At 41.0% G+C, this 26015-nt stretch overlaps 2 protein-coding genes and 2 long non-coding RNA genes across 4 annotated transcripts; 2 read left to right on the top strand and 2 right to left on the bottom strand.

Annotated features, from left to right (window-relative positions):
* Positions 1-3060: 3060 nt before the first annotated feature.
* LOC143414066 (uncharacterized) lies at positions 3061-5074 on the top strand. The gene is made up of 2 exons (XR_013094628.1): positions 3061-3974; positions 4810-5074. It is a non-coding gene; the product is annotated as an uncharacterized LOC143414066 (long non-coding RNA).
* Positions 5075-5114: 40 nt separating this feature from the next.
* LOC143414065 (uncharacterized) lies at positions 5115-6899 on the bottom strand. The gene is made up of 2 exons (XM_076877705.1): positions 6562-6899; positions 5115-5684 (listed from the first exon to the last, which is right to left on the bottom strand). The coding sequence occupies exons 1-2, from the start codon at positions 6819-6821 to the stop codon at positions 5414-5416; spliced, it is 531 nt and encodes a 176-aa protein (XP_076733820.1). The 5' UTR covers positions 6822-6899; the 3' UTR covers positions 5115-5413.
* A 2136-nt stretch (positions 6900-9035) lies between these two features.
* Positions 9036-25885, bottom strand: LOC143414161 (uncharacterized). The gene is made up of 3 exons (XR_013094687.1): positions 25662-25885; positions 13021-13100; positions 9036-9993 (listed from the first exon to the last, which is right to left on the bottom strand). It is a non-coding gene; the product is annotated as an uncharacterized LOC143414161 (long non-coding RNA).
* On the top strand, positions 14122-21899 carry LOC143414016 (uncharacterized). Its single transcript, XM_076877612.1, has 2 exons — positions 14122-14333; positions 14527-21899. Exon 2 carries the CDS (start codon positions 15355-15357, stop codon positions 21304-21306), a length of 5952 nt encoding a protein of 1983 aa, XP_076733727.1. The 5' UTR covers positions 14122-14333; positions 14527-15354; the 3' UTR covers positions 21307-21899.
* Positions 25886-26015: the final 130 nt, after the last annotated feature.

Below are 26015 nucleotides of genomic sequence, written 5' to 3' on the forward strand. Positions count from 1 at the left end.
AACTACTATTAAATAAGATCTTTCTCTTATTTATGAAAGTTCATTTAGACAGCTCTTTAAATAACTGCCAATATAAGTGACCGTGTGTGTTTAAATATAGCTTCAGAGTAACAGGACTTGCTTCTGTTAACCTGGGAAATGTCACCTTTGTATTAGTTTTTTACTGGTTGGCGGCTGGAAAGCAGGTATAATGTCAAGCACATGTGAATGTTTTCTACAGTCGTCGGTTTATAAATTGCAGAATGTTGTGACTAAATCTGTAGAGAGCACCAGCACAGCTCAGCTGACCATGGCCTGTTCACAAGAAAACAAATCTACTGGAGCTCACAGCAGAAATTATTACGTGACTTATTTCTGAGTGAGTTATTTTCCCCTGCTGCACTGCTACAAAGAAACTTAGGGATCCTCCACCAGCCAAATCCCACTTTAACCCCTGGCTCTATCCCTATCAAAGACACTGTCACAAACAGCAGCTCTGAAGCTTATAGGTTCACTACACACCTAAACAGGCAGAGCGAAACAGCCACAGTTATTCTGTATAAAACTGTTTGATTTGGCCAGTTGCAAAAGTTTTCTATGAAGTGGGGTATGTATATGGACAGCAGAACACGAAAACAAAACCGTTGGAAACACAAAAACAGTGAAGCTAAATGAACAGGGGATAAGAGCTATCCAAAATATGGCAAACATCACCATTGTTTCTTTCTTTATTGCAAATTGACTGTTTTCACCATCTGCTTCTTCTTCTCTGCTATGACTTTATGGATTATTGTTAGTGCAGCCTGAGGCCAAATGCCATTTCAATTCAGACAGCTCATCAAGACAAGTGACAAGAGTTGAGGTGTGAATGTGTTGCAATGTGAAGTTGTTGAACTCTCACTTTAAAGAGCAGCCATGCCCCTATATAGCATTTTAGGGATTGTTATCCTGTAGCCCTCCAAATTTTAACATCTCCAGTCCATCCTCATCCCCGTCAGTGTCATTCTTACAGTCTTCTTTTTGAACAGAATCAAGCCAAACCAGTAAAAATCAGTAATTCCCTTTTGAAAGCCTGAAAAGTTTAAAGCAAGAAGTTTCTATCATCAAGAATAAATAGCTGGTCCATTCATTAAGCTCCCATTCATTTAGGCTGCCCACTCTTCTGTTTCATGTCTTTTCTTAAGCAGAAATTGTCTCAGGCACTGTTTTGTCACAAAAACAGCCACCATAAAAAGCTTAAAATGTGGCAGTGGGGTGTGGTTTTTGGCACACCTGTAGGATAGAGAGGCAAGCGAGGAGGAGAGTGGCATCTTGCATGCATCTATTGACTAACTTCTTCTTTTATATGATAAGTACAGGGTTGGACACACACACACACACACAAACACACACAGACTAGGCTACAGCACAGCAGGCACTGAAAGAAGGTCTGGAAAGAGTTGCAACATTAAGTGGATAGCAAAACGTGTGCTACAAGGCATAAAGGCAAATGTTTATTGCTTATGCTACCATATATAAAGGTTCCCACAACTAAGCCGTGTGTTCAGTTCTTCATAATGATAAAATGAATCCCTTGCTCATATATCCTCCTGCCTCCAGCCAGCCATCAGTTATAGCACACATCATCACATTATCATTGTGTTTGTTGGTTTATCAGGGCTAAAATAGAGAATCCATTATCATACACTCTCTGAGTTTACGACGAGCTCGGATTCTGTTCTTATGGATTTGTTTTTCAATGAGCAATTTAAAATAGCAACTTAACACATGCTTATGTGTGGGATCACGTACAAAGCAGTTTTTTTCTGATCTTTTTCATTAAATTGCCTCATTTTTGACAGCAGAGGTGATGAAACCCGAGGCAATTTGTTCCGTGCATAAACAGGAATGTGAAAATAGTCTAAAATGCTAATAATTACCTATCAAAATATAGAGCTACAGGTTTTATTGACTTACCTTACTACAAATTGATATCTACAGTCAGATGCTCTATAACATGGCACTTGTATCCATTTGTGGCTGGTGACACAAGTAGACCTACCCACAGAATTTCCAGCTAATGAGCTGCTGGGCAGACGAAGAAGAAAAAGCATATTGAAGAGAAAGCAAGCACAAGGAATTTTCAGTCACATATGGCGAACAATAATATTTTGAAGTACAAAAATATTATTATTATTGAAGTACAAATTTTATGTGTAACATATTTAAGCATATTTAAGCACCCGGCATTAGACAGCCTCTGATTTTTTTTTTAACGATACACTACAGTTAACACGAAGTACCAGGAAACATCATTCGAAGGAGATGTAATGTCTTTCACCAGGTATGGATGTTGGGTGAAATGTAGGGGTGAAGACCCAGATGCAGTATGGAAGAGGTTGTCTTACAATTAAAAAGGTGAGCTTTTAAGGTGGACATCTCATTCTTAATCCATAAGGTTTAATATGATGTCAGCCTACCCAAACTTAAAATCAACCGAACACATTTGAAACTTAAAGGGGTTTTTATGTCACAGGACGATAGTGTCAGGGAGATTTAATGTGTGATAGCTTAGTAAAGTTAGTAATATATTAATTGATCGGCTAGTGAGAGACCGTATTAATTGAGTTTATGAGAAACAGACTGTGATAGTTACATTATATTGCAGTGCATTTCACTGAATTACCAATGAAATGTTAATACAACAGAGGAAAATTAGCATTTTAAACACATTACATTCACAGCTTGCCATCTTTAACAATCTCACAGTTTTTTCTTGCTTTGTTGTTTGGGGGTTTCTCCAAATCATGTTGATGATCATAATTACTGTTTCACAAAACCTCACTTTGCCCATCTCTAACTGCGACAAGGACTGAGGGAAAAACTGAACTATTTATATACAGGGAACTGCTTAGGGAATAAGACACAGGAGAAAGTAACCACACACATGTTAAGATAATCAGGATAATTAGAGGTAGAGAGACATGAGACAGAACTAAGGCATGCCATGACAATCCATCCATCCATCCTCAGGGTTGCAGAGGAGGGACCTATTCCACCTGCAATGGCGTGTCCAGCGGGGTGGCCTGGGGGGGGCACAGGCCACCCCCCCCAACCAGACTGGCCACCCCAGGTGCCACCCCAAAGGCAAAACAATAAAATTCAATCAAATATCAAATGTCCGATTATGTTTTCACGGTGACGCTCAGATATCCGAGTGTAAGTGAATGCAGCATCGGCTTCTGCGCTATGTGCATCACGTTAGCAAAGGTAGGAGAGCCAAGCACGAAAGACGGCACTACAGGAAACAATTTTTCGGTGAAAGAAAATGAGGACAGAATAAATGTCCCGGTAAGTAATATTAAGTTTGTTGAGTTTAGTAAACTTCGGTGAAATTAGAATACCAAGGAAAAAAATAACACTTAAAGAATTATTGCAGCCGTGGAATATTTCAGACAGTATGCTACTGAGGGGAGCTAACATAAGAGTTATGAGTTATAAGATGTAATCTTACGGTGTGTTCACACCGAACGCGATAGACGCGAATAGAGCGTCAGGTTTACATGTAAAGTCAATGGAAAGGCGCGATGACGCGCGATTGCGGGTCCCGCGAAAATTCGGAAGCAGATTTGCGTCGCGAAAACGCCAAAACGCGTGAAACGCGCGTCAGTGTAGCGCGTCTGGCGCGTTTGACTCGCGAATAAAACCACGCGCGTGAGTTTTTGTGTTGCATTTTGTGCATACGCGCGTTTCGCGTCTACCGCTCGAGTTGGAAAAATCTGAACTCCAGCGTCAAATCGCGCCGCGACAACCAATCAGGAGCCTGGTGACGTGGCTGTTACCTAGGTCAAAGGGGCAGATCCAGCCAAAGCCTTTCATACTTCAATGGAGGAGAAGGCTAATCAATGCGGTAGCAAACAACTCGGAGCTGTACAACACCAGCTGCTTTCAGTACCGAGACAGGAATAAAAAGGACCGAGCTTGGAGGAAGATATGTGAAGAGATCGGGCAACCTGGTAAGTTCATTCATTTCTCTTTTGAAAGTTTTCACTGACCCGGGGAAGCCGCACAAAAGCTAGCAAGCCACCGCTATTTTCCCACTGACGTACAAATACCGTTCTGCTTTTATCCATGTTGTCATTTAGGAATATATTTTATTGTTTATTAATAAACAGCACACAGTGGTCCCGCTGTTCATCCGTCACTGCTTTGCTTTTTCGCTGATTTTTTATTGCACAGTACAGCATTGCATTCTGCAGCCTGATTGACAAATCTCCTGCGCATGCCAAATTTATCACGTTTGGTTTTGATAACCATCGCGTCCAATAGAAAAAACAGCACAAAAACACCCATAACTATGAGCCTCATTCGGAAATAGACACCTGCACCGTGAGGGAAAAAGGCGCACGAAAGTGGCGGGCAGATGAAGACAAACCGCGGCATAATAATACTTTTACGTTTTGCAATCTACAAAGGTTTGCACTTTGAGAATCAATTGTGAGAACTGTGACCAGGGGCTAGTTATTCTGAGAACCCCTGCAATAAATGAGGGACCACTGTCTACTCTACGATTATTATATCCAACCTGTTAACATTTAATACTGTATTGATAGAACCAACTGATTCTGCAGCAGAGCATCCCCAGTCCCTGAGCTCCTGCTGCTGCACCCACAGATATGTACAGCAAGCACTGATACCTTTTTAGTCGGTGGGATTCCCTTGTGATCACCTTTACTAAATATCTACAACCAATCTGATTATATCCTGTTATTGTTTTTTTTTTTTTTCAATGTTGAAATTAAAATCTAGTAGCAGCCTTCTCATTTCTTTGTGTTTTGTGCTGTTTTACAGGCCCACAGAGGAGGACGGCTCCGAGGCAGATGAGGGACGGGTCCCAGGACGGTCCATCGGCGGTGGAGCTGGCCACCCTGGAGTCCCTGAAGAGGCCACACCAGTCTCCAATGGAGCATTTCCTCCTCAGCCTTGTTCCTGCTCTGGAGAGCAGCTGGTCCTTTTTATTCCTGTCTCTCTGTAAATTCTTATATTTTATATATTTATGTTTAATGTTTTTCTGTTTGAGACTTTTAATATTATTTCAAATAAATGTTTATAATGACTAATGTCTCAGTTCTACTACACAGCAAATGTTGGCACACAACTTGACACATGTAGAATTTATTTCATATTATACTAATGACAAAATATACTGATACAGTGGGATGCAGAAGTTTGGGCAACCTTGTTAATAGACATTATTTTCCTGTATAAATCGTTGGTTGTTACAATAAAAAATGTCAGTTAAATATCATACAGGAGACACACACAGTGATATTTGAGAAGTGAAAAGAAGTTTACTGGATTTACAGAAAGTGTGCAATAATTGTTTAAACAAAATCAAGCAGGTGCATCAATTTGGGCACCACAAAAAAGAAATGAAATGAATATTTAGTGTATATCAATGTGTGTGTCTCCTATATGATATATGGGGTGCCTTTGTCTGGATGTGCTTCCCATCCAGAGCTGCACAGCACAGAGGAAAGTTCCAGCGCTCCTGGAATCCCTCTGTGATGGAGCGCCAGTCTCCAGGTGAAGGCACAGCCATGAAGTCGTCCACTAGACAGTCCCAGATGGACGTCGCTGCCTGGGGGGTGATCTGGCTCACCGTGGACACACCGACTCTGAAACTGAACGCGATGGTCCTGAAGGAGTCCCCGGTGACAAGGAACCTGGACAAAATTGTTCAAAATCAGTATTATGTGTACTGCAGTTACAAAATACATTATTCAAATTCCAAAATACTTTTGTGATGTCAGATTTAAATCACAAAACATGAATCTTACATAAAACCTTTTGTAATTATAAGGATAATTACAAAATGTATATTAGATCATATCTAAAACAGTTGTGTTTTGTTTTAACTTTAACATATCATAATTTGATTGGTAGCAACTTTCACAACTACAGTGAGCCAATCACTCATAATCCCTAAACATGTCAATCAGGTAGGAATGAAGTAAGACATTAATAGAAATAAAGAGTTGTATGTTGACATGTAGCCCTTTCCTTGCTTAAATCATTAATATTTTTCAAAAATTAATCTTTGATAAGACAGCTTATCAAGATAGAACCATGTAACTAGAGATGAACCAAACTGTTTACAGTTTTATCTAACTCTGTTTTAATAAAGGCTGTGACCCCTGCTATAGAGTCTGACAGCTGCAGGGATTATATACAAATATTCAACTATCCCAGAATTAAACCAGGTCTAAATAAAAAGGAGTGAGTATCACTACAAAGGTTAACTCAGTGGTCCTAATGCTACAGTTTGATATCAGCAAACACCGAGCGCATACATTGATGTGACACCACAGCCATGCTATCATTCAAACACTGATAACAGCATAAATCGAATTAAATCGGGACTTCTGAGTATCACTAGAAATATTATAAAGAGTCGTCTCTGTACCACAGTTTGCTTTCAGTAAACACCGACAGCATTCACTGTTAGCATAGCACATCCATGTTAGCAGTGTATAACTGGATGGATTAGCATATTAGCACAGATATCAATAAAGGACTACCGTATTAAATAGTTTTACTAACCTCAGGCAGACGGACAGGCGCTCTGCAGGTGGGATTGAGCGTCTGTAGTTGGTGTCTAGGCGGGCAATGTTGGGACCGACGAGGGAAAGCAGGTCCTCAAACTGGCCGACGGTGATAGCGCTGGAATCGGCCGTCATCCAGGCGCAGCTCCTGGAGCAAGTGGTGAAACTCACCAAACTGCTCATGCCTCTGGAGGACCTGATGGACCCAGGTACGGCGAGGACGTCTTTTACGCTGCTGCTCTGCTCTCCACAGTACATAGAGAAGGGAGACTCTCTCTTCAAGCGCTAGCTCGACAGCTGCCATCTTGCAAAACCAGGTCTGGCACAACTCCCTCCCACATTCCTCCCACATTTCCGGTTCACGCGCGTCAAAATATGATATTTTGACGCGCGATGGATTTTTCTTGGACACGCGTTGAGACGCGAATGTACACGCGTCAAATTAGGGGCGTTTGGGGCGTTTTATTCGCGTCCATCGCGTTCGGTGTGAACACACGGTAAGTCATAACATTGCTGTATGGAGCTGCAGATTTGGTTGCAGGTTAACATAGCTGGACTGGCCATCGGGCTTATTTGACTTATTTTTTATTTTTTTGTAACGGCATGAACAATGAGAGGTGGTGGATTGGCCAGATGCAGGTCGATGTGTAGAAATAACTCCGTTGTTTGGTGGTGGCCATGGCGGGGCTTCCACAGAGGCAGCAGGTGGATGAGGGAAGGGGAGGCAGGAGGAGAGCCCCGAGGCAGCCACCAGTCCGAGTGTCAGGTGAACTGAACTTCAGGTAAGAAGTCATGACCTGCAGTCTATCTGGGTCAGATATAAACCAAGTTTAGGTGGAGTTTATTTTCATGTTGCTGACTTTTTACTGTCAGTTGCAATAACTCGTACTGCGTTCTAGCCAGCTTGACGGAGTTTTTATACAGCTGTTCGGTTGCTATGATGTTACTGATAGTGAACTTTATTTTATTCATAAGGTTAGTTAGTAGAGTTGCCAACGGCTCCTTAAAAAAATGGAATGGTCCCTCATTCAGAGAAAATATTACACGTTTCGTATTGAGCTGAGAAGAGACGCAGTTTGTCCCGGACTTCAGCTAGAATGGAAAAAGACACAAAGCTGGATTTATTCTGTCTTTACGCTGCACAGCTGCCTCTTCTCTCATTCTCTCCCCCTGCCTCTCCTGTTGCTACTTCAATCATGAAACTGATCAATGATCAGCTGATCAGCTTTTCTCTCTTGTTTATTTATCGCCCACTTTGCGCCAGAAACAGGAAACCAGCAGATGTTGCGCTAAACAACAGCAGCACGTTTAAGCTTGATCAGCTGTTGTTAGAATGTATTTAATATTAATTTCTTGTATCAGCTGATGTTTGCTGGAGCCACAGCTGTAAAGCTGCTGGTCATGATGTCTGTTTGTATATGTGGTGAGAGGGAAACATGAAACCAGGAGATGTCCTTACTGAACCATCAGAGCTGAACAGGTGATGGAGAAACAGGTTTACCTTTTAGGTGACATGAATGAGTTGAAGGGAAGTTATGAACTGTTTCTGAGAGACAAATAACACCAGGATCCTTTTCTAAGTAGCTGACAGCTGGTAACTGTGCAGGAGCGGGTCTAGCAAAGTTTTGCCAGGGGGCCAGGTAGGGCATTAACAGGGAAAGGGGGCACAAAGACATACTTTTCTTTCTTATTCTCATTTAAAATATCTCGCTTTTATTAAATAATTATCTAAATCTTACAACCAAAGTTTTTATCTGACGTAAAATGTATAGAAATCATACATATACCAAAAAGACTGTACATCACTGTCACAACAGCGTTTGTTTTCATTCAAAGTCTTTATGGCTTTACTACCTGGTGGGCCGGTCTGTAGTCAAAATGCCCGATTTTCTGTCCCAGTCCAGCCCTGCAGGTTATACTGGCAGTGTCACCATGCCAGTTGACTGTATTTCATCATCAGCCAGTGCTGTTCTTTATCAATATTACCAGAGTTTACCATAAGGCAGCATAGAAAGTATTTACTTGCTTTCAGGTTTTATTCAAATGTTAGTCTTTTCAGTTGTTTCCCCACTTTTTTCCTGTTTCAAAATCAAACACCAGTTTGTGAGAAGATTATCTTCTTTTTTTAACAGGCAGATAAAGTTTTACATTGGAACTGGCTAATTTGTCAATTGTTTGTTACAAATGTTCGTATTTTAATATTCAAAAATGTTTTTGCCCAAAACATATGTGCACTATATGTCAGTAAAAATACTATGCAAATATTGATGTCCTTGAATGCTGAGTAAACACTGACAAAGCACTGATTGTATCTCTTGTACTTTATCAACGCAGTATCTAAAAACTTTGCACCGTAGTGGTTAAAATCTCATTCTAATAAGAGTTAAAAGTGCATTTGGTTATTAGGTTTATAAGATTATTGAATTATGGTTAATGGTTGGTAGAATTTTTTTTTTTTAAAACATTATCTGCCAATTAAATCTGCCACCCTTCTCCAAATCTGTGCCCCTACCTGGCCCCCCCAACAAAAATTTTCTAGACACGCCACTGTCCACCTGCCAGAGGGTAAGGGGCGAGGTGCTCCCTGGACAGGTTTGTTTCAGAGAAAAGAAACCTACAAGAAAAATATTAAAGTGTCACGGTGACGGAGGGAGCGCGGACGGCAGAGGTGAATGTTTAACAAAAGGTGAGCCTTTACTGTTGATTGCAAAAACACTACAAAACACAAGGGAAACAGGGAACTGAGGAATACAAAGAAAACCCTAAACTGGAAATGACTAAACATGAAACTGGAAACAGAACTGCAAAAAACCTGGAAAAGCAGGGGGGGAGCTACACGGGGCTGATGACCAGAAGTAACACAGGGGAAACCACAGATGATCCGACGCAGGACAGGGGGAAACACACGCTATATATACATACACAAGGCAACGAGGGAAATGCACAACAGGAGGGAGACACAGCAGAACCTAATTAGACATGACGAGACACGGAGGAAGCAAAACAGAATACAATGACATAAGACACAGACTGTCAAAGTAAAACAGGAAACAACAGAGACGCAGATACCCGACAATTCTACTTAAGTACAGTAACAAAGTATTTTTTCTTCATTACCTCCCACCTCTGACCTTAGCACACAAGAACATCAAAAGATAAACATAAAGAACAAAATAAAACAGAACAAAATAATATACCTATCACCTGTCTATCAAATTTCCCTGTTTCATTTATAGTGTATGAGTTCACCACAAGTGCTCTCGAGGCACTTTATATTGCAAATTAAACCCCTTCAGCCTTAAAGAGAGAAATCCAGCAATTAGACATTTCCCTAAGAATAGCACTAGGCAATGGTGGGAACAGGAAGAGACTTCTGGCATAACGAGGCTCAGGAAACGGCAGTCAACGGCTGTGACTTGTTGGGGGGATACTGGGAAAAGATAGAAAAAAAGAGAACCTACAGAGTTAAAAAAAAACAAAAAAAAACAAATGAGCACAAAATACACAAGAGAGGAGATAAAAGTTAATGGCATTCAATAGCAGCATATAAACACAATTATAATGAAAATAGCTAAATGAAAAAAGTAATGTTCACTGCACTTTGGGAACTAGCAGATTGTTCAGGTTCACTAGATGCAGTCTTATCAAAAATTAAGGTTGTTTTCAAATTTTCAAAGTAGAGAGAGTCTGTGTCCTAAACCCAAACTAGGAGGTGGTGCAAAAGGAGAGGGGCTTGAAATCTTTGGAACCACCAGTAGGCCTGAAGTCTGATGGCTGAGTTCTCTATTAGGATAATATGATACTATGAGGTCTTAAAGGTAAGGCTTCCTTGAGAAGGGCTTAAAAATTAGTTTCAAATTTAGCAGGGAGCCAGTGAAGAGACAGTGATATAGAATATGATGTCTCTTTCTAGTCCCTGTTAGTACTCTGTGATGTGAAATCTTAGGACAGTCTGTTAATAAGGAATTACAATATCCTAACATAGAAGTAGCAAACTGATGAACTAATTTTTCAGCATCACTCTAAAACAGAGTGTTTGTTTGAAAAGTAGCTTCAGGTTTCCACACACTAATGCTAAAAGCAAAGCCATTCAGAGTGTCTATCTAGTTAGTTTCTGATCCAATTACCTCACTTTTGTCAGAATTTAGAGGTAGAACATTTTAGGTCATTTAGGAATGGCTTTAAGACATTTCTGTAGTTTATCTAATTGATTTGTATCTTGCTTCATAGATAAATATTACTGAGCATCATCTGTATAGCAATGGAAATATATTCTGGGGTGTTTTTTTTAGCAATACTGCATCAGGGAAGCAGGTATAAAGAGGAATATTGTTCATAGAACCTTGTGGAAATCTTTTGTGTGTCAGGAAGCAGAAATTAAACACAACCAAAATGAGTAATGGATTCAATATCGAATTATTAAGAAATTTAGTTTCCATCAAACCTATATATCAGCAGCTGCTGATTAAGAATTAGGCTATTGATTAAGATTATGAAAACAGGGCTTGTTATTTTTAATGCATCAGGACACTCTTTCTTGAACATTCAAATTGGAAAACGTAAAAACTGGATCTCAGCCGAATGAGGTTTTTACTGAAAGAATTTCTGACACCTGACAGTTCTGCCTTCAAGAAATATTTCTACAAGCTGTTTGTTTTCCTGGATGACACAATCGGCCCATCCTGTCTGTAAGAGCAAGTGAGATGGCAGTTCTTCTGTGTGGCATTTATCACACATACACATATTATAGTTCATATACACACACACACAAATACATACTGATGCAGTTCACTGAGTCTCTGTACATTTATTTGCACTCCTCCCTTCTCTGTCTTCTGTCCCTGTTCTCCTGTGGCAAGTTGAAGGGATCAACAAACAAATCAGACTACAAGATCGCACAGACCTTCAACCCATCCTCCTCTTTCCACCTGCATGCTACTAATTTGTTTTTGTTTTGTTTTTTTGCTTTACTCTTAGGACACAGTATTTTACACCAGTAAGTTTTCACTATGACTATGGCCACCTTAGCTAGTCAGCCAGGCAGCTAGCTAACCAACTTTTGTAGAGCAAGCTTCCATGTCAGTACAACGCAGTTGCAGTGTTTGAACTACACAGAGTTCAAAGTGTATGTAGCTGACATCAGTATTGTGACTTTGCCTGGCAGTTAGCGTTTCCACAATATAAAAGTTTTGGTTTGGGAACTGTCAAAATGAGATAACACTGCCACCACAAGCCCAAATTGTTAATTGCAACATTTAACTTTAACTTTGAGCACTCGTTTTTCAAGCATTCATTATAAAAATAAATAAATCAAAAGAAGCTCTTAAATATGAATTTCATGTCTACATACATCATGTTAAGACTGAAACAAGAGTTAAATGTTCGGGGTATGCAGAAAGCAAATTAAAGAAACTGCACTGGTTTTGCAATGCAGTGCAGACTAATTAGTCTTACTTTTTTTTAAGCTTGTATAATAAGCTTGGTGAGTTCAGACTCTTTCATTTTAATGTAACCTTGTGTGCATGTGGTTTCAGTATTATGTTTCTCTTCAGAAACAACTTGTATACACAAAATTCTCTTGTGTAACTTTGGCTTGAGGGCAAATTTCAATAAATTCAGTATAGTGCACTTTGTACACTACACCTAAACTTTTATACTAAACTAACGAGCGAGTGTTCTTGAGAGGAGTGAAGAAATGGTGAATTAGTCTGTCCTTTAAATATGTCAAAGTAAAAGTCGCCTGCAGGTGCAATAGAATAAATCCATTATCTGACAAAAATAACAAAGTAAAAGTCATATCAGCATTTTCTGCTTAATTTCCACTCTATTGTTATTTTCCCATTAGCCTGACAAAGCACTGGAACTGAAAATTCTCTTTTCCTTTAACAAGAAAACAAGTCTTTTGCCCTCATTCGTCTCTCTGTGTGCATTTCACCCAGGTATCTGCACTAATTGGGATAAGACAAACATGAATTTGACATAATGAATATATTCATTTTGGTGACCCCGAGACCTTTAATGCAGTCCCATCATCTGTCCAAATGTACATGTCTTCATGCATTATTCATTCATCCCTGACCCATTCCTTTTAAATGAACAAAATTCTATGCACAGTCATGGCTGCAGAAAGACATTTTAAAAAGAAACATCAAACATTTCTGTCTCTTTGCAGGAATCAAAGATGATAAAGTCTGTTTTTTAGATTATTTACTTTTGAAAAATCCTTGGGGCATGAACAAGGACTTGTTGATGTACTTTTGATGGAGGTTCCTTACTATATTTAATGTGTGATATTACAGTGGTTTGGACTAATTATTTCTATTTTTGTATTATAGTTAACTCATTTTCCTTCTCTTCTTCTAATGTATATTTTGTAGTTTATTTTATATATATTTATTATATACATTTATTAAGGATGTGCATGACTAGTTGATTAGATGTTTAAACATTAACTCACTAAAATGTGTTGCAGCCATCCTCCATTAGGCAGGGCTGCAGTGCTGGCACACGCCCGCACCCCTGCAGCGTTCTCTCTCTCTGTGTGATGGAAAGTTGAACACAAAGACAAAGTGGAAAGTAAGACAGATTACAGCAGTAATGAACGATTGTATTTAGCCTTTGTCAGAGCAAACTGTTACATAGCCAGGCATGTGGACATGAACCTGCATAGGAAGAAGGGTGCTGGGACTAGCATTGCTAATGATAGGTTGTCAAAAAAAAGAAACTACAACTGGGTTATTCAAGACTCTGACTGACAGTTTAAAATAGCCCTCAAATTTAAACACTTGCACAGTCTTTAAATTTACCCATTAGACTGCGCTCAACTAACTGTTTAGTTGTTGTTGTTAGATTAGCTTTTTTGAATTAAGTAGTATTAGTTGATAAGTAGAAGACAATGATTGGATGGATGGATGGATGGGTCAATAGTGGTCCAAAACATGGGTTGCATGTGTGGTGATAAGTGTGTGCTATTTCCTCCACTGGTGTGAAGACATATCTCCCAGCTATTATTAACAGTCTCCATTGGCTGATACTCTTTATATGTATGGCTAGACTTGTTTAGTTGTTTTCTACTTCATACATTCACATTCATGATGTTGTTTGCTACATGTTTTATGATGACTACAACCAAAAACTCTGACTTAAGTTGGAGTGGAACCACAAGGCCACTATATGTGACTAACTATATAATTGTGTTCTCTGCTTGGATTAATGATGACATTACCAGCTGAGCGGCTGATTAGGCCTTGTCGGCAGTTAACCTACTACAAATTGCTTTCAAGCTAGCTTGATTTTAATGCAGTTATTTCAAGCAACAACAGCAAAGAGGATATGTAAAATATTTTTCAGCATTACTAGAAGGCTCTGAGGATCACAGCCATACAGGGAGTGCAGAATTATTAGGCAAGTTGTATTTTTGAGGAATAATTTTATTATTGAACAACAACCATGTTCTCAATGAACCCAAAAAACTCATTAATATCAAAGCTGAATGTTTTTGGAAGTAGTTTTTAGTTTGTTTTTAGTTTTAGCTATTTTAGGGGGATTGTAAATGACCCAGATTATTTGTTTATTTGATATTTTTCAAATAGTTAAATCCCTGAACGAATTATACCTTATAATATAGATTAGACTCTTATTTTGAAATTCGGAACGGGCAACTTCCGGGAAGGAAGATCGTACCGCAACTGCTTGCCGCAGAAAGGATTAATGAGAAGGTTATCATTTTCCATCCATCTTAAAATTAGCATCTAGCTGGAAGGCGAACAGGTATGTTTGTGTGTTGTACTTGTTGTTTACATTTCGGACAATTTGTAAATGTATTACTTGATTGTTAATAAGTTTATGAGCGATCTAGCAGGCTGATGCTAGCACCTCCTGTGCCTTTTCTGTGAATTGATTAGCATAACAGAAACGTGGTTATATCAAGTGAATGTTTATTTGTTTTATGTTATGATTACAGCTCTTACGATGTGTCTATGGCAATTTGTGAATAAATGGGTTGGAATACCCCACCATGGTCCATCCGTAATGATCATTGAGTGCATCGTCTGAATAAAGTCCGGCTGGAATGCTACAGTAAGAGCTGATCCCCCGCATCATCCTGCTGCCATCCTGCACCAGGGAACCACGAGGACGAGTCACGGAGCTGTGTTGCTATTCGTCTGGGATTGACAAGACATTTCACGGAGCAACTCAGTGCCATTCTATGGGTCTTCTAGACAGAGACTTTATAATCATCATGCAGCTGGCTTAATGGTTTGATGTGACGGTCAGAAAAGGTATGGAACATTTCATTCTAATCGACAAGGAAAGGACATTCATTCTCATCAGTGGTGGTTAAAGGGAGAGAGAAGGTCGTCAACTACTGTGGACATCTGCTGCATTAAGACACGACGGACATGAAGTAATAACAAGTGAAGTAATTTTGTTTATTGGTATTTACCACCACTACTGTATATTTATCATTCTTTCTACTGACTCAAAAGGGGGTGAAAGAGGGGCATTTAGTTCAATTTGTAACTGTACAATAGTAATGGTGTATTGATCTGTGTTTAGCATAAGAGGTTTACTTTACCACATCAGTTTGCAACAGCTAGCAGGTTGCATTCATTATTTTATACATTTCTTCTCAATGTTGTGTTGGTTATCCGCTTCTATTTCAACTTGGTTTAAAGTGCAAAGATTCTCCTCCCTTCTGTTAATGCAGCCTGTAAGTTATAGTAACCACAAGCAGCTCATTAACTAAAGCCTGCAAATTAGATAAGTAAATAACATAAACACGAAGGAAATGGAGACTCCCTCCTCACAAACAGAACTAGAGCATCAGATAGTCGACCTGCAGAATAAAATCAAAGGGCTTAAAGCGTCTCTTGAAGACACATCAGAAACTACGGAAATAGAACTTTTGGAGAAGGAAATTCAACGCAGAGAAGAAACGTTGAACAACTTACAAGGTGAGCTTAAGGAAGGCCTCCGACGTTCCACTCGAACAAAAATCCCAACTCCAAAGGCGCTCGAAATGCAACAGGAGGAAGCAAGAAAAAGGGAAAGAAAGTTCATCTCAACGTACGAAAGATGGAAGATTCGAGCCCGAGAGTCAAGAGAGCAGCTCAAGTCAGACATTAGTAAAGGCGAGCTGGCATCTTTGATGGATTCTTTGGAGAAAGAGAAAGAAACTGTGTTAAACGCTTACCTTGAAATACGAAGTCACATTACACCTTCTCCAGAATTAAGACGTCACGTTGACAGTTGTGAGGCAGTTACAGCCGAAATTATGAAAGTTACCTACGAGAGAATGTCAGATCTCGATGGTGATTATGATGCAGAACAAGTACATTGCCGTCTCAGGGAGCTGCTTAAGAACAGCTACGCACGCTCCATCTATGGATCCACTGCATCTAGAGTGACAAAGTCAATCCGTAGTCACAAAAGCACTACTCTAACACTCAAACAGGCGGATGCAGCAGCAGAGCTAGCTGCTAAGGAAGTCGAATTTGAAGGGTTGCTGGAAGAAGAGAGACAAATGGAGAAGATAGAGGAACAGCACAGAAAAATGGAAGTAGAAAAACGCAGACTTGAACGCCTTCAAGCAGAAAAGAATTTGAGGGCTGCTCGGGCCAAACTGCAAGTCTACAGCCAGGTAGCCTCGCAGGAAGGCAGTCTCCATTCCTCTAATAGTTCAGTGGGAAATCATCATGTTCCCCCTGCTATCAACCCTCCAACTCCCACCGTCACAGCATCGCCACCCGACCTAAACGTGTCATCCCTTGCCCAAGCCCTACAAGACAGTATGGCTCTAAATAGACTTCCAGTTCCAGAGCCGTCTGTATTTAGTGGGAACCCCATTCAGTTCATTGAGTGGAAAACTTCATTCATGTCACTTATTGACAAAAAGGCCATCTCCCCAGCAGACAAACTTTATTACTTGAGGAAGTATGTAGGCGGCCCAGCTCGTAAAACATTAGAAGGAACTTTCTATAGGAATGACAGCGACGCTTATAAGGATGCGTGGAACAAACTGGATAACAGATATGGCCAAACCTTTATTATACAGAAAGCCTTCAGAGATAAGCTCACAGATTGGCCAAAGATCCAACCAAGAGATGCAGAAGGATTAAGAGACTTCTCAGATTTCTTAAACGCTTGCCAAGATGCAATGACACATGTGAAGAGCCTCGAAATACTGAACGACTGTGAAGAGAATAAGAAGCTAATCCTTAAACTACCAGAGTGGATAGCATCTCACTGGAACAGGAAGGTTACTGAAGCCTTAAAGGGCAATAAGGAATTCCCCAGTTTTAAGGACTTCGCCACATTTATGGCGACAGAGGCAGAGATTGCTTGCAATCCAATCACCTCAGCTTATGCCCTCCGCAGCTCTGAGTCAAGCACTGCAAAACAAGGCAGCAGAGACCCTAAGAGGAACAAGGCAAGCGTTCTAAACACACAGACTGAGGCTGACACCGAGAGGCTCAAGCCAGTTAAAGGAAAGGAAAGGTCTCCTTGTGCCTTCTGTCAAAATAATCAACACAGACTACATGGATGTCCCAAGTTTATTGCTAAAACTCTGGAGGAGCGTCGAGATTTTGTCAGAGAACATAAGCTCTGCTATGGCTGCACCAAACCTGGACATAGTGCAAAAGACTGTCGACATCGACACTCATGCAACACGTGCAAGGGTAAACATCCCACTTGTTTACACAATGACAACTATTTAAAGAAGGAAAGAGTTCTGCCACAGGAAACCACTATCCTGAGCAATGCCGGCCAAACGGAGGCTGCTGCAACTTCAATGTCAGTGATTACTGGACAGCCAACTAACACATCAATGATTGTGCCTGTGTGGGTGTCAAAAAAGGATACAGGAACTGAGAAACTGGTTTATGCCTTGCTAGACACGCAAAGCGACACGACGTTTGTTGAGCAGGAACTGAGTGATGTATTAAAGGCAGATTCCTGTCCAGTTAAGCTGAAGTTAACTACTATGATTGGACGCGACGTGATCGTAAAGAGCCAAAGAGTCTCAGGGCTTTGTGTTCGGGGTTATCGCTCTTCCCTCCTCATCGACCTTCCTCCTGCTTATACCAAGGATTGCATACCAGTAAACAGAGCCCATATCCCAACATGCGAGACAGCTAAAAGGTGGAATCATCTCTCCAAGGTCATAGAAGAGATTCCACCTCTACAGGACTGTGAGGTTGGTTTATTGATAGGCTATAACTGCGCACGAGCAATGGCACCAAGAGACGTCATAACGGGAGGAGACGATGAGCCTTATGCAATTCGTACCGACTTAGGATGGAGCATAGTTGGTGGTACGTCGACATGCCCCGACACCTCAAGTACGGCGGGACAGTGCTTCCGAGTTGCAGTCAGGGAGCTCCCACCAGTCACTCCGGCAGATGCCATTCGCATTCTAGAGTCTGACTTTAAGGATGCTAAGGAAGACGGCAAACCAGTGTCTCAGGAGGACATCCTGTTCCTGGACAAACTCAAGAACCACATAGAAAAGAACAGTCTAGGTCACTACGAGATGCCGTTGCCCTTTAAGGAGAGACCTACCTTACCTGACAACAAACAGCTTGCAGTCATACGTCTGAGCCATCTAAAGAGGAAGCTGTTAAAGGATGAAGGGTACAAAGAACAGTATATCAAGTTCATGGAGGAGGTCATAGAAAGGGGTGATGCAGAGGAAGTCCACGATGATGGGAAAGAGGGCGAAAAATGGTACATACCTCATCACGGTGTATTCCACGACAAGAAGCCAGGCAAACTGCGCGTGGTGTTCGACTGCTCTGCCAAGTACCAGGGAACCAGTTTGAATGATCATCTGCTCACTGGACCTGACCTGATGAACAATCTCAACGGTGTACTTCTTCGCTTCCGGTTGCACTCCACTGCATTGATGTGCGACATAGAGAAAATGTTTCACCAATTTCATGTGAAGAAGTCAGACCAGGATTACCTGCGCTTCCTTTGGTGGAAGAAAGGAGATCTCGGTGCACAGCCCCAAGAATACCGTATGAGGGTGCATATCTTTGGCGCAGCCTCATCGCCTGGCTGTGCGAACTACGGATTGAAGCATTTGGCTACAGAAAATAAGGACCGATACCCATTAGGCTCTCAGTTCATTCTGAGAAATTTCTATGTCGACGATGGAGTCACAAGTACAGACAGCTCAGAGAAGGCTATCAAGTTAGCAGAAGAAGCCAGAAAACTTTGTGCCCTGGGTGGTCTTAGGCTCCACAAGTTTGTGTCCAATGACAAAGCTGTCCTGGTAAGCATACCAGCAACTGAACGTGCATCAGACATTAAAGACCTCAACCTTGCCTTTGATAACTTACCTTCAGAGAGAGCGTTGGGTATCCAATGGCACGTCGAATCAGACTGCCTGAAGATCAGCACCAACCTTAAGGAACAGCCTGCAACACGTCGAGGCATATTGTCCATTGTTGCATCCCTGTACGATCCCTTGGGTCTCATAGCCCCCTTTTTGCTCATTGGAAAGGAAGTGCTGCAGCAGATGTGCTGCCATGGAACAGGTTGGGACGACCCTCTAACCAACGAACTTCGTCCACGGTGGGAGAAATGGAAAAACGACCTCAACAACTTGGAGAGGATAAATATACCCCGAAGTTATGCCCCGGCAGATTTCGGAAGGGTTATTAAACGTGAGTTACATCACTTCTCCGACGCAAGCACTACTGGCTATGGACAGTGTTCATATCTGAGGCTTAGCAATGAAGAAGGAGACATCCACTGTGCCTTAGTCATGGCCAAATCTCGTGTCGCCCCAACAAAGGTCACCACGATCCCAAGATTAGAGTTGACGGCTGCAGTCATCTCTGTGAAAACCAGCAATGTTTTGAAGGAAGAACTTGGATATGCGGACATTGAAGAGCATTTTTGGACCGATTCCAAGGTTGTACTAGGGTACATCAATAATGAGGCTCGACGTTTTCATACATTCGTAGCCAACCGTATCCAGAAGATACATCTCTACACGAATCAAAGGCAATGGAGATACGTCCCTACTGACCAGAATCCTGCGGATCGTGCTTCTAGAGGTTGTTTTGTCCATGAGCTAATATCATCGGACTGGCTTACCGGCCCTGCATTTCTATGGGAAAAGGGAGTTGACCTCTCAGAAGAGGTGGCTCCGGAACTGTCAGTCGGAGATCCAGAAGTTAAGGAAACACGGACTCTAAACACGGAAACTGTAGAACAAGATTCTCTTACTTATCGGCTGGCAAAGTTCTCATCCTGGACTCGTGCCATCTGTGCAGTGGCTCGCATTCTTCGAAGGATCAACAAGGATAAGTCAATCGGCCTCTCTACAGTGCAGGAAAGAGAAGAAGCCGAGCGCCTCATCATCAAAGATCTGCAGAGACAAACATATTCGGAGGAAGTGCGGCTACTGAAGAAAGGTTGTCAGCTGCCACCTCATAACAAGCTACATCACCTCAACCCCTTCTTGGACAACAATGGTGTGATTAAGGTGGGAGGTCGACTCCGTGATTCAAACCTTCCTCTCTCAGTTAAACACCCTACCATCATTCCAAAGGAACATCATGTTACAAGGATGATCATAGCATACTGTCATGAAGAAGTCAAACATCAAGGCAAGGGGATGACTCTCAGTGCAATTAGGACAAGAGGTTACTGGATACCAGGAATTGGCAGGACGGTTGCATCCTATCTTCGCCGATGTGTAGTTTGTCGGAAGCTTCGGAGACGGACTGAAGAACAGAAAATGGCCGATCTCCCTCCAGAGCGAGTAAATCCATCTCCACCCTTTACCTACTGTGGAATGGATTGCTTTGGACCCTTCTATAGCAAGCAAGGACGTAGTGTGCGAAAACGATATGGTCTCCTTTTCACCTGCTTCTCCTCCAGAGCCATCCATATTGAAATGCTGGAGGATCTATCTACAGACTCATTCATAATTGGACTGCGCTGCTTCATTGCTATACGTGGAGCCGTACGCCAGATCAAATCTGACCAAGGCAGTAACTTCCTAGGAGCCAAGAATGAACTGCAGGAAGCCCTCACGGAATTAGATGGTGATAAACTGACGAACTTCCTTTCTAAGAAGCAGTGTGACTTCATCCTAAATGCTCCTGGATCAAGTCATGTTGGTGGATTGTGGGAGCGTCAAATTAGAACAGTCAGGAGTGTTCTCAACGCGACCCTTGGACTCTCACCTGGAAACCTACCTGATGCTTCCCTCCGAGCATTCTTCTATGAAGCAATGACGATAGTTAATAGTCGTCCTCTCACTATTGAAAACCTACATGATCCCAACAGTCTTGAGCCACTGACACCAAACCACTTACTTACCCTGAAGTCTACCATGGCCCTTCCTCCCCCCGGCAAGTTCATAAGGGAAGATATGTATGCGAAAAAGAGATGGCGCCATGTACAATATTTGGCCGAGCAGTTCTGGAGCCGTTGGCAGAAAGAGTACTTAGCCAACATTGCCTTTAGACAACGCTGGCACACCCCAAAGAGAAACCTGCAGATTGGGGATATAGTCATAATGAAGGATGAAGACTTGCCCAGAAATGAATGGAGGTTGGGAAGAGTCGTAGAGACTACAATGGACAGATATGGACTGGTTAGGAGAGTGAAGCTCTGTCTAGGTGACAGGAAACTTGGCAAAAATGGTGAACGTCTTACTAAGCGGTCAGTGCTCGAACGGCCAGTTCAAAAACTAGTCTTATTGTTGGAAGGTGACTAGTCCATTCCTTGCATACTATGCTTCTGTTGTTTGGTCATTATTTGTATTATGAAATCATTGTGTTCTTTCTTCCTATGTTTATGGAGTTATGTTTTTTGAACACTAATGATTTGGTGGGAGTGTAAATGACCCAGATTATTTGTTTATTTGATATTTTTCAAATAGTTAAATCCCTGAACGAATTATACCTTATAATATAGATTAGACTCTTATTTTGAAATTCAGAACGGGCAACTTCCGGGAAGGAAGATCGTACCGCAACTGCTTGCCGCAGAAAGGATTAATGAGAAGGTTATCATTTTCCATCCATCTTAAAATTAGCATCTAGCTGGAAGGCGAACAGGTATGTTTGTGTGTTGTACTTGTTGTTTACATTTCGGACAATTTGTAAATGTATTACTTGATTGTTAATAAGTTTATGAGCGATCTAGCAGGCTGATGCTAGCACCTCCTGTGCCTTTTCTGTGAATTGATTAGCATAACAGAAACGTGGTTATATCAAGTGAATGTTTATTTGTTTTATGTTATGATTACAGCTCTTACGATGTGTCTATGGCAATTTGTGAATAAATGGGTTGGAATACCCCACCATGGTCCATCCGTAATGATCATTGAGTGCATCGTCTGAATAAAGTCCGGCTGGAATGCTACAGGATATCTGTGTGTGCAGGTGACTATTACTGTGCATAATTATTAGGCAACTTAACAAAAAACAAATATATACCCATTTACATTATTTATTTTTACCAGTGAAACCAATATTACATCTCCACATTCACATTTCTGACATTCAAAAACAAAACAAAACCAAATCAGCGACCAATATAGCCACCTTTCTTTGCAAGGACACTCAAAAGCCTGCCATCCATGGATTCTGTCAGTGTTTTGAACTGTTCACCATCAACATTGCGTGCAGCAGCAACCACAGCCTCCCAGACACTGTTCAGAAAGGTGTACTGTTTTCCCTCCTGTAAATCTCACATTTGATGATGGACCACAGGTTCTCAATGGGGTTCAGATCAGGTGAACAAGGTGGCCATGTCATTAGTTTGTCTTCTTTTATGCCCTTTCTTGCCAGCCACGCTGTGGAGTACTTGGACGCGTGTGATGGAGCATTGTCCTGCATGGAAATCATGTTTTTCTTGAAGGATGTAGACTTCTTCCTGTACCACTGCTTGAAGAAGGTGTCTTCCAGAAACTGGCAGTAGGACTGGGAGTTGAGCTTGACTCCATCCTCAACCCGAAAAGGCCCCACAAGCTCATCTTTGATGATACCAGCCCAAACCAGTACTCCACCTCCACCTTGCTGGCGTCTGAGTCGGACTGGAGCTCTCTGCCCTTTACCAATCCAGCCACGGGCCCATCCATCTGGCCCATCAAGACTCACTCTCATTTCATCAGTCCATAAAACCTTAGAAAAATCAGTCTTGAGATATTTCTTGGCCCAGTCTTGACGTTTCAGCTTGTGTGTCTTGTTCAGTAGTGATCGTCTTTCAGCCTTTCTTACCTTGGCCATGTCTCTGAGTATTGCACACCTTGTGCTTTTGGGCACTCCAGTGATGTTGCAGCTCTGAAATATGGCCAAACTGGTGGCAAGTGGCATCTTAGCAGCTGCACGCTTGACTTTTCTCAGTTCATGGGCAGTTATTTTGCGCCTTGGTTTTTTCACACGCTTCTTGCGACCCTGTTGACTATTTTGAATGAAACGCTTGGTTGTTCGATGATCACGCTTCAGAAGCTTTGCAGTTTTGAGACTGCTGCATCCCTCTGCAAGATATCTCACTATTTTTGACTTTTCTGAGCCTGTCAAGTCCTTCTTTTGACCCATTTTGCCAAAGGAAAGGACGTTGCCTAATAATTCTGCACACCTGATATAGGGTGTTGATGTCATTAGACCACACCCCTTCTCATTACAGAGATGCACATCACCTAATATGCTTAATTGGTAGTAGGCTTTCGAGCCTATACAGCTTGGAGTAAGACAACATGCATGAAGAGGATGATGTGGACAAAATACTCATTTGCTTAATAATTCTGCACTCCCTGTATTTAGTGTTCAGTGATAACCGCTGTCACCGGCCAAATAGAGGGCTACACCAAGAAAAGGCAAGGTTACTGAGCTCCAACAACTGACTCAAAAAAAAGACATGTGCGCACTCATCACACACATCAAAATACTGACGGTAGAGACATGTTGCTGTAGCTATCCTCGGGCAGCTCATGCAGAGAATCTTTCAATTCTGGTCACTCTGTAACTTGACCTTCTGCATTGTGGCAGCTGGCTTTATTTGAATGAAATGGCCCTGGGTATTCCAGTGCGACTGTCACATAATGCTGCAAACAATTCAAATTAATAAACAATATTCATTAAAACTGAGTAAAGTTCCAATCCCAGGGAATTATGCACATTAAAAAACTAAACAATATTGACATCTAGTGGTTTAATTTTAATTAATCTACTGTCAATTGCAATTTAGAAAAGTCATTTATAATATAATTAGCACACAGTTTGGCCTGGATGTGATTGGAGAAAATTTAGGCAGGAAAAAAAACAAAAATATGATGTGTCAGAATAAAACCTTCATCCATCCATTTTCTTAATCACTTATTCAACCAGGGTTCAGTGGGACTGGAACACAGCTGACATTGGGCAAGTAGTGGAGCGCCCTTTGGACAAGTTGACAGCCCATGAAAAGGCTAACACAAGTATTTCTATTCATCCCAAATAGAGCTGTTTAAATATATGACAACTAAACAACAATTACTATTACACATAATTAAAATCTTCTACAGTAAAAATTACAGAAATTATGTTAGCTGACATCTGGCAGCATATCCTCCTTCTACTCATGTGATGTAAATGCATTTCTGCACACACATATCAAGTCTTTTACAGGAATGTAACTAACAGCTGAGGCTGATAGTAATACCACCAATTAAGTAAGAAAGCAATAAGTAAAGTTATTTTTGATAGTGTTTTTACACAGTAGTCACAAGGTGCTGTATAATCAAAAGATAAAAATGTAGGAATAATTACAATGCAATTAATAGAGAATTTAAATTCAGTTAGTAGCAATACAAAAAAAAAGTTAAAATACAGAACAATACAGAATATAATAAACCTGAAAACAGTTAACATCAGCAACAATCTAACAATCAATTTAACTGATTTTTAAATGAGTCAGCTAAGCGAGTGCTGGAGTGGGAAACTGTTGGTGCCACTGACTGAAAGGCTCTGCATCCCCAGTTCTCACTCTTGCATGAGGAACAACCAAATCAGAGGAGATAAATAGTCTGAAACTTTTCCATTTAGTGCTCTATATTTAAGTACAATAATTTTAAAACCAATTCCAAAATCTACTAAAAGAAAAGGAGTAATGTGAGCGTGCTTAGTATCATGTGTATGGGTCTTGCACCAGCATATTTTTATAGCTTGGAAACATAAGAGACGATCTAACTACACTGGTATATAGAGCATTACAGTAATCTAGGCGTGATGACACAAATGCATAAACAATTGTCTTCCGTTCAGCTGACTATAGCTGGCTGCTTAGAAATGTTCCAGAAGTTTGACTAATTCTAGATTGTAGTTCAGGAGGAACTACAAGACCAAGACAATACCAAGACCAGAGGGTATTGAGACCAAGACCAAGACAGACTGAGTCAAGACCAAGACAAAGTCGAGGCGAGACCAAGACTGAGACAAAAAAAGTCTTTAAACTGCAGCCAGATGCTGCTTCGTTTAAGGGTGTCAGGCATATTTATGTGTTTTTGAATTATGTGTTTTCAAATTCGATACAACCTGAGTTGTTGACATTGTATCAAATTTGCATATAGACCAAGCCTACATTTGAATTCTGTTTTTATATTTCATCTTTACTTGCTATAGATTGTTTAAAACCACAGATGCTGCAGCTGAAAGATCGAAAAATCTTAATGAAATACTCGATTATAATCCATCCGAATCTCCCATGTCTTAATAATAGATTTGTGATATTGATCAGTCTGTTAACTCACACAATCTACATTTTGCCATTTCTTTTGTGCCTTCAAATAGACTAGACTTTATTATTACTCTGATTCTTGGCCATTCCAACAAGTTGATCCTGTTCATCTGGACGTAGTATTTTCAGTGGCAGAAATGTTTCTTCGCTCATCCAAGTCACTTCTTCACTCTCAGCTTATTGCCAGTTCTAGATCTTGGCCAGTTTTACTGACCAAAAGCGCTTAAAGTGCACACGCTTTCTTCCCATACACACTCATGCTGCTGATTTCTCTGTAGCAGTTGTCTTACTTTTAGCCTGTATTATGCATTTATCCTAATACTTTCTAATATTATAAGTCAGTACACTTACCATTATTTGTGATTGCTCAGATCCTGTCATTGCCATCACATTCACAAGAACTGGAGGAAATCCGAGACTTTTGAAGTTGATTCAGCCACTGAAAAAATAAAATAAAAGTAAAAATCTTTGTTAGTACCGCTGCATGCTCCTCTAACCAATAGAATAAAACCTGAATCTTCTGGTTGAAGTAGTAATCACTGTTCCACCATGTTGCCCAAGCATGTGGGAACAACAGTTTTTACTGCCCAGAACTGCCTGAGTGAAAAGGCTCACCAAGCAACACACAATGAAAAATAACCTCACCAATACATTCATCCAATCACCAGCATGAGTTCCATTAATTCATTTAAAATGCTAAGTATG

This window comes from Maylandia zebra, linkage group LG19 (assembly GCF_041146795.1).
Source record: "Maylandia zebra isolate NMK-2024a linkage group LG19, Mzebra_GT3a, whole genome shotgun sequence".
Lineage (NCBI taxonomy): Eukaryota > Metazoa > Chordata > Actinopteri > Cichliformes > Cichlidae > Maylandia > Maylandia zebra.

Bases quoted from the DNA above. Each gene is read 5' to 3' on its own strand.
- LOC143414065 (XM_076877705.1), bottom strand. From the start codon at position 6,821: ATGTACTGTGGAGAGCAGAGCAGCAGCGTAAAAGACGTCCTCGCCGTA. The intron at 5,685-6,561 runs GTTAGTAAAACT...AATTTTGTCCAG, and splicing joins CGCCTGTCCGTCTGCCTGAG to GTTCCTTGTCACCGGGGACT.
- LOC143414016 (XM_076877612.1), top strand. From the start codon at position 15,355: ATGGAGACTCCCTCCTCACAAACAGAACTAGAGCATCAGATAGTCGAC.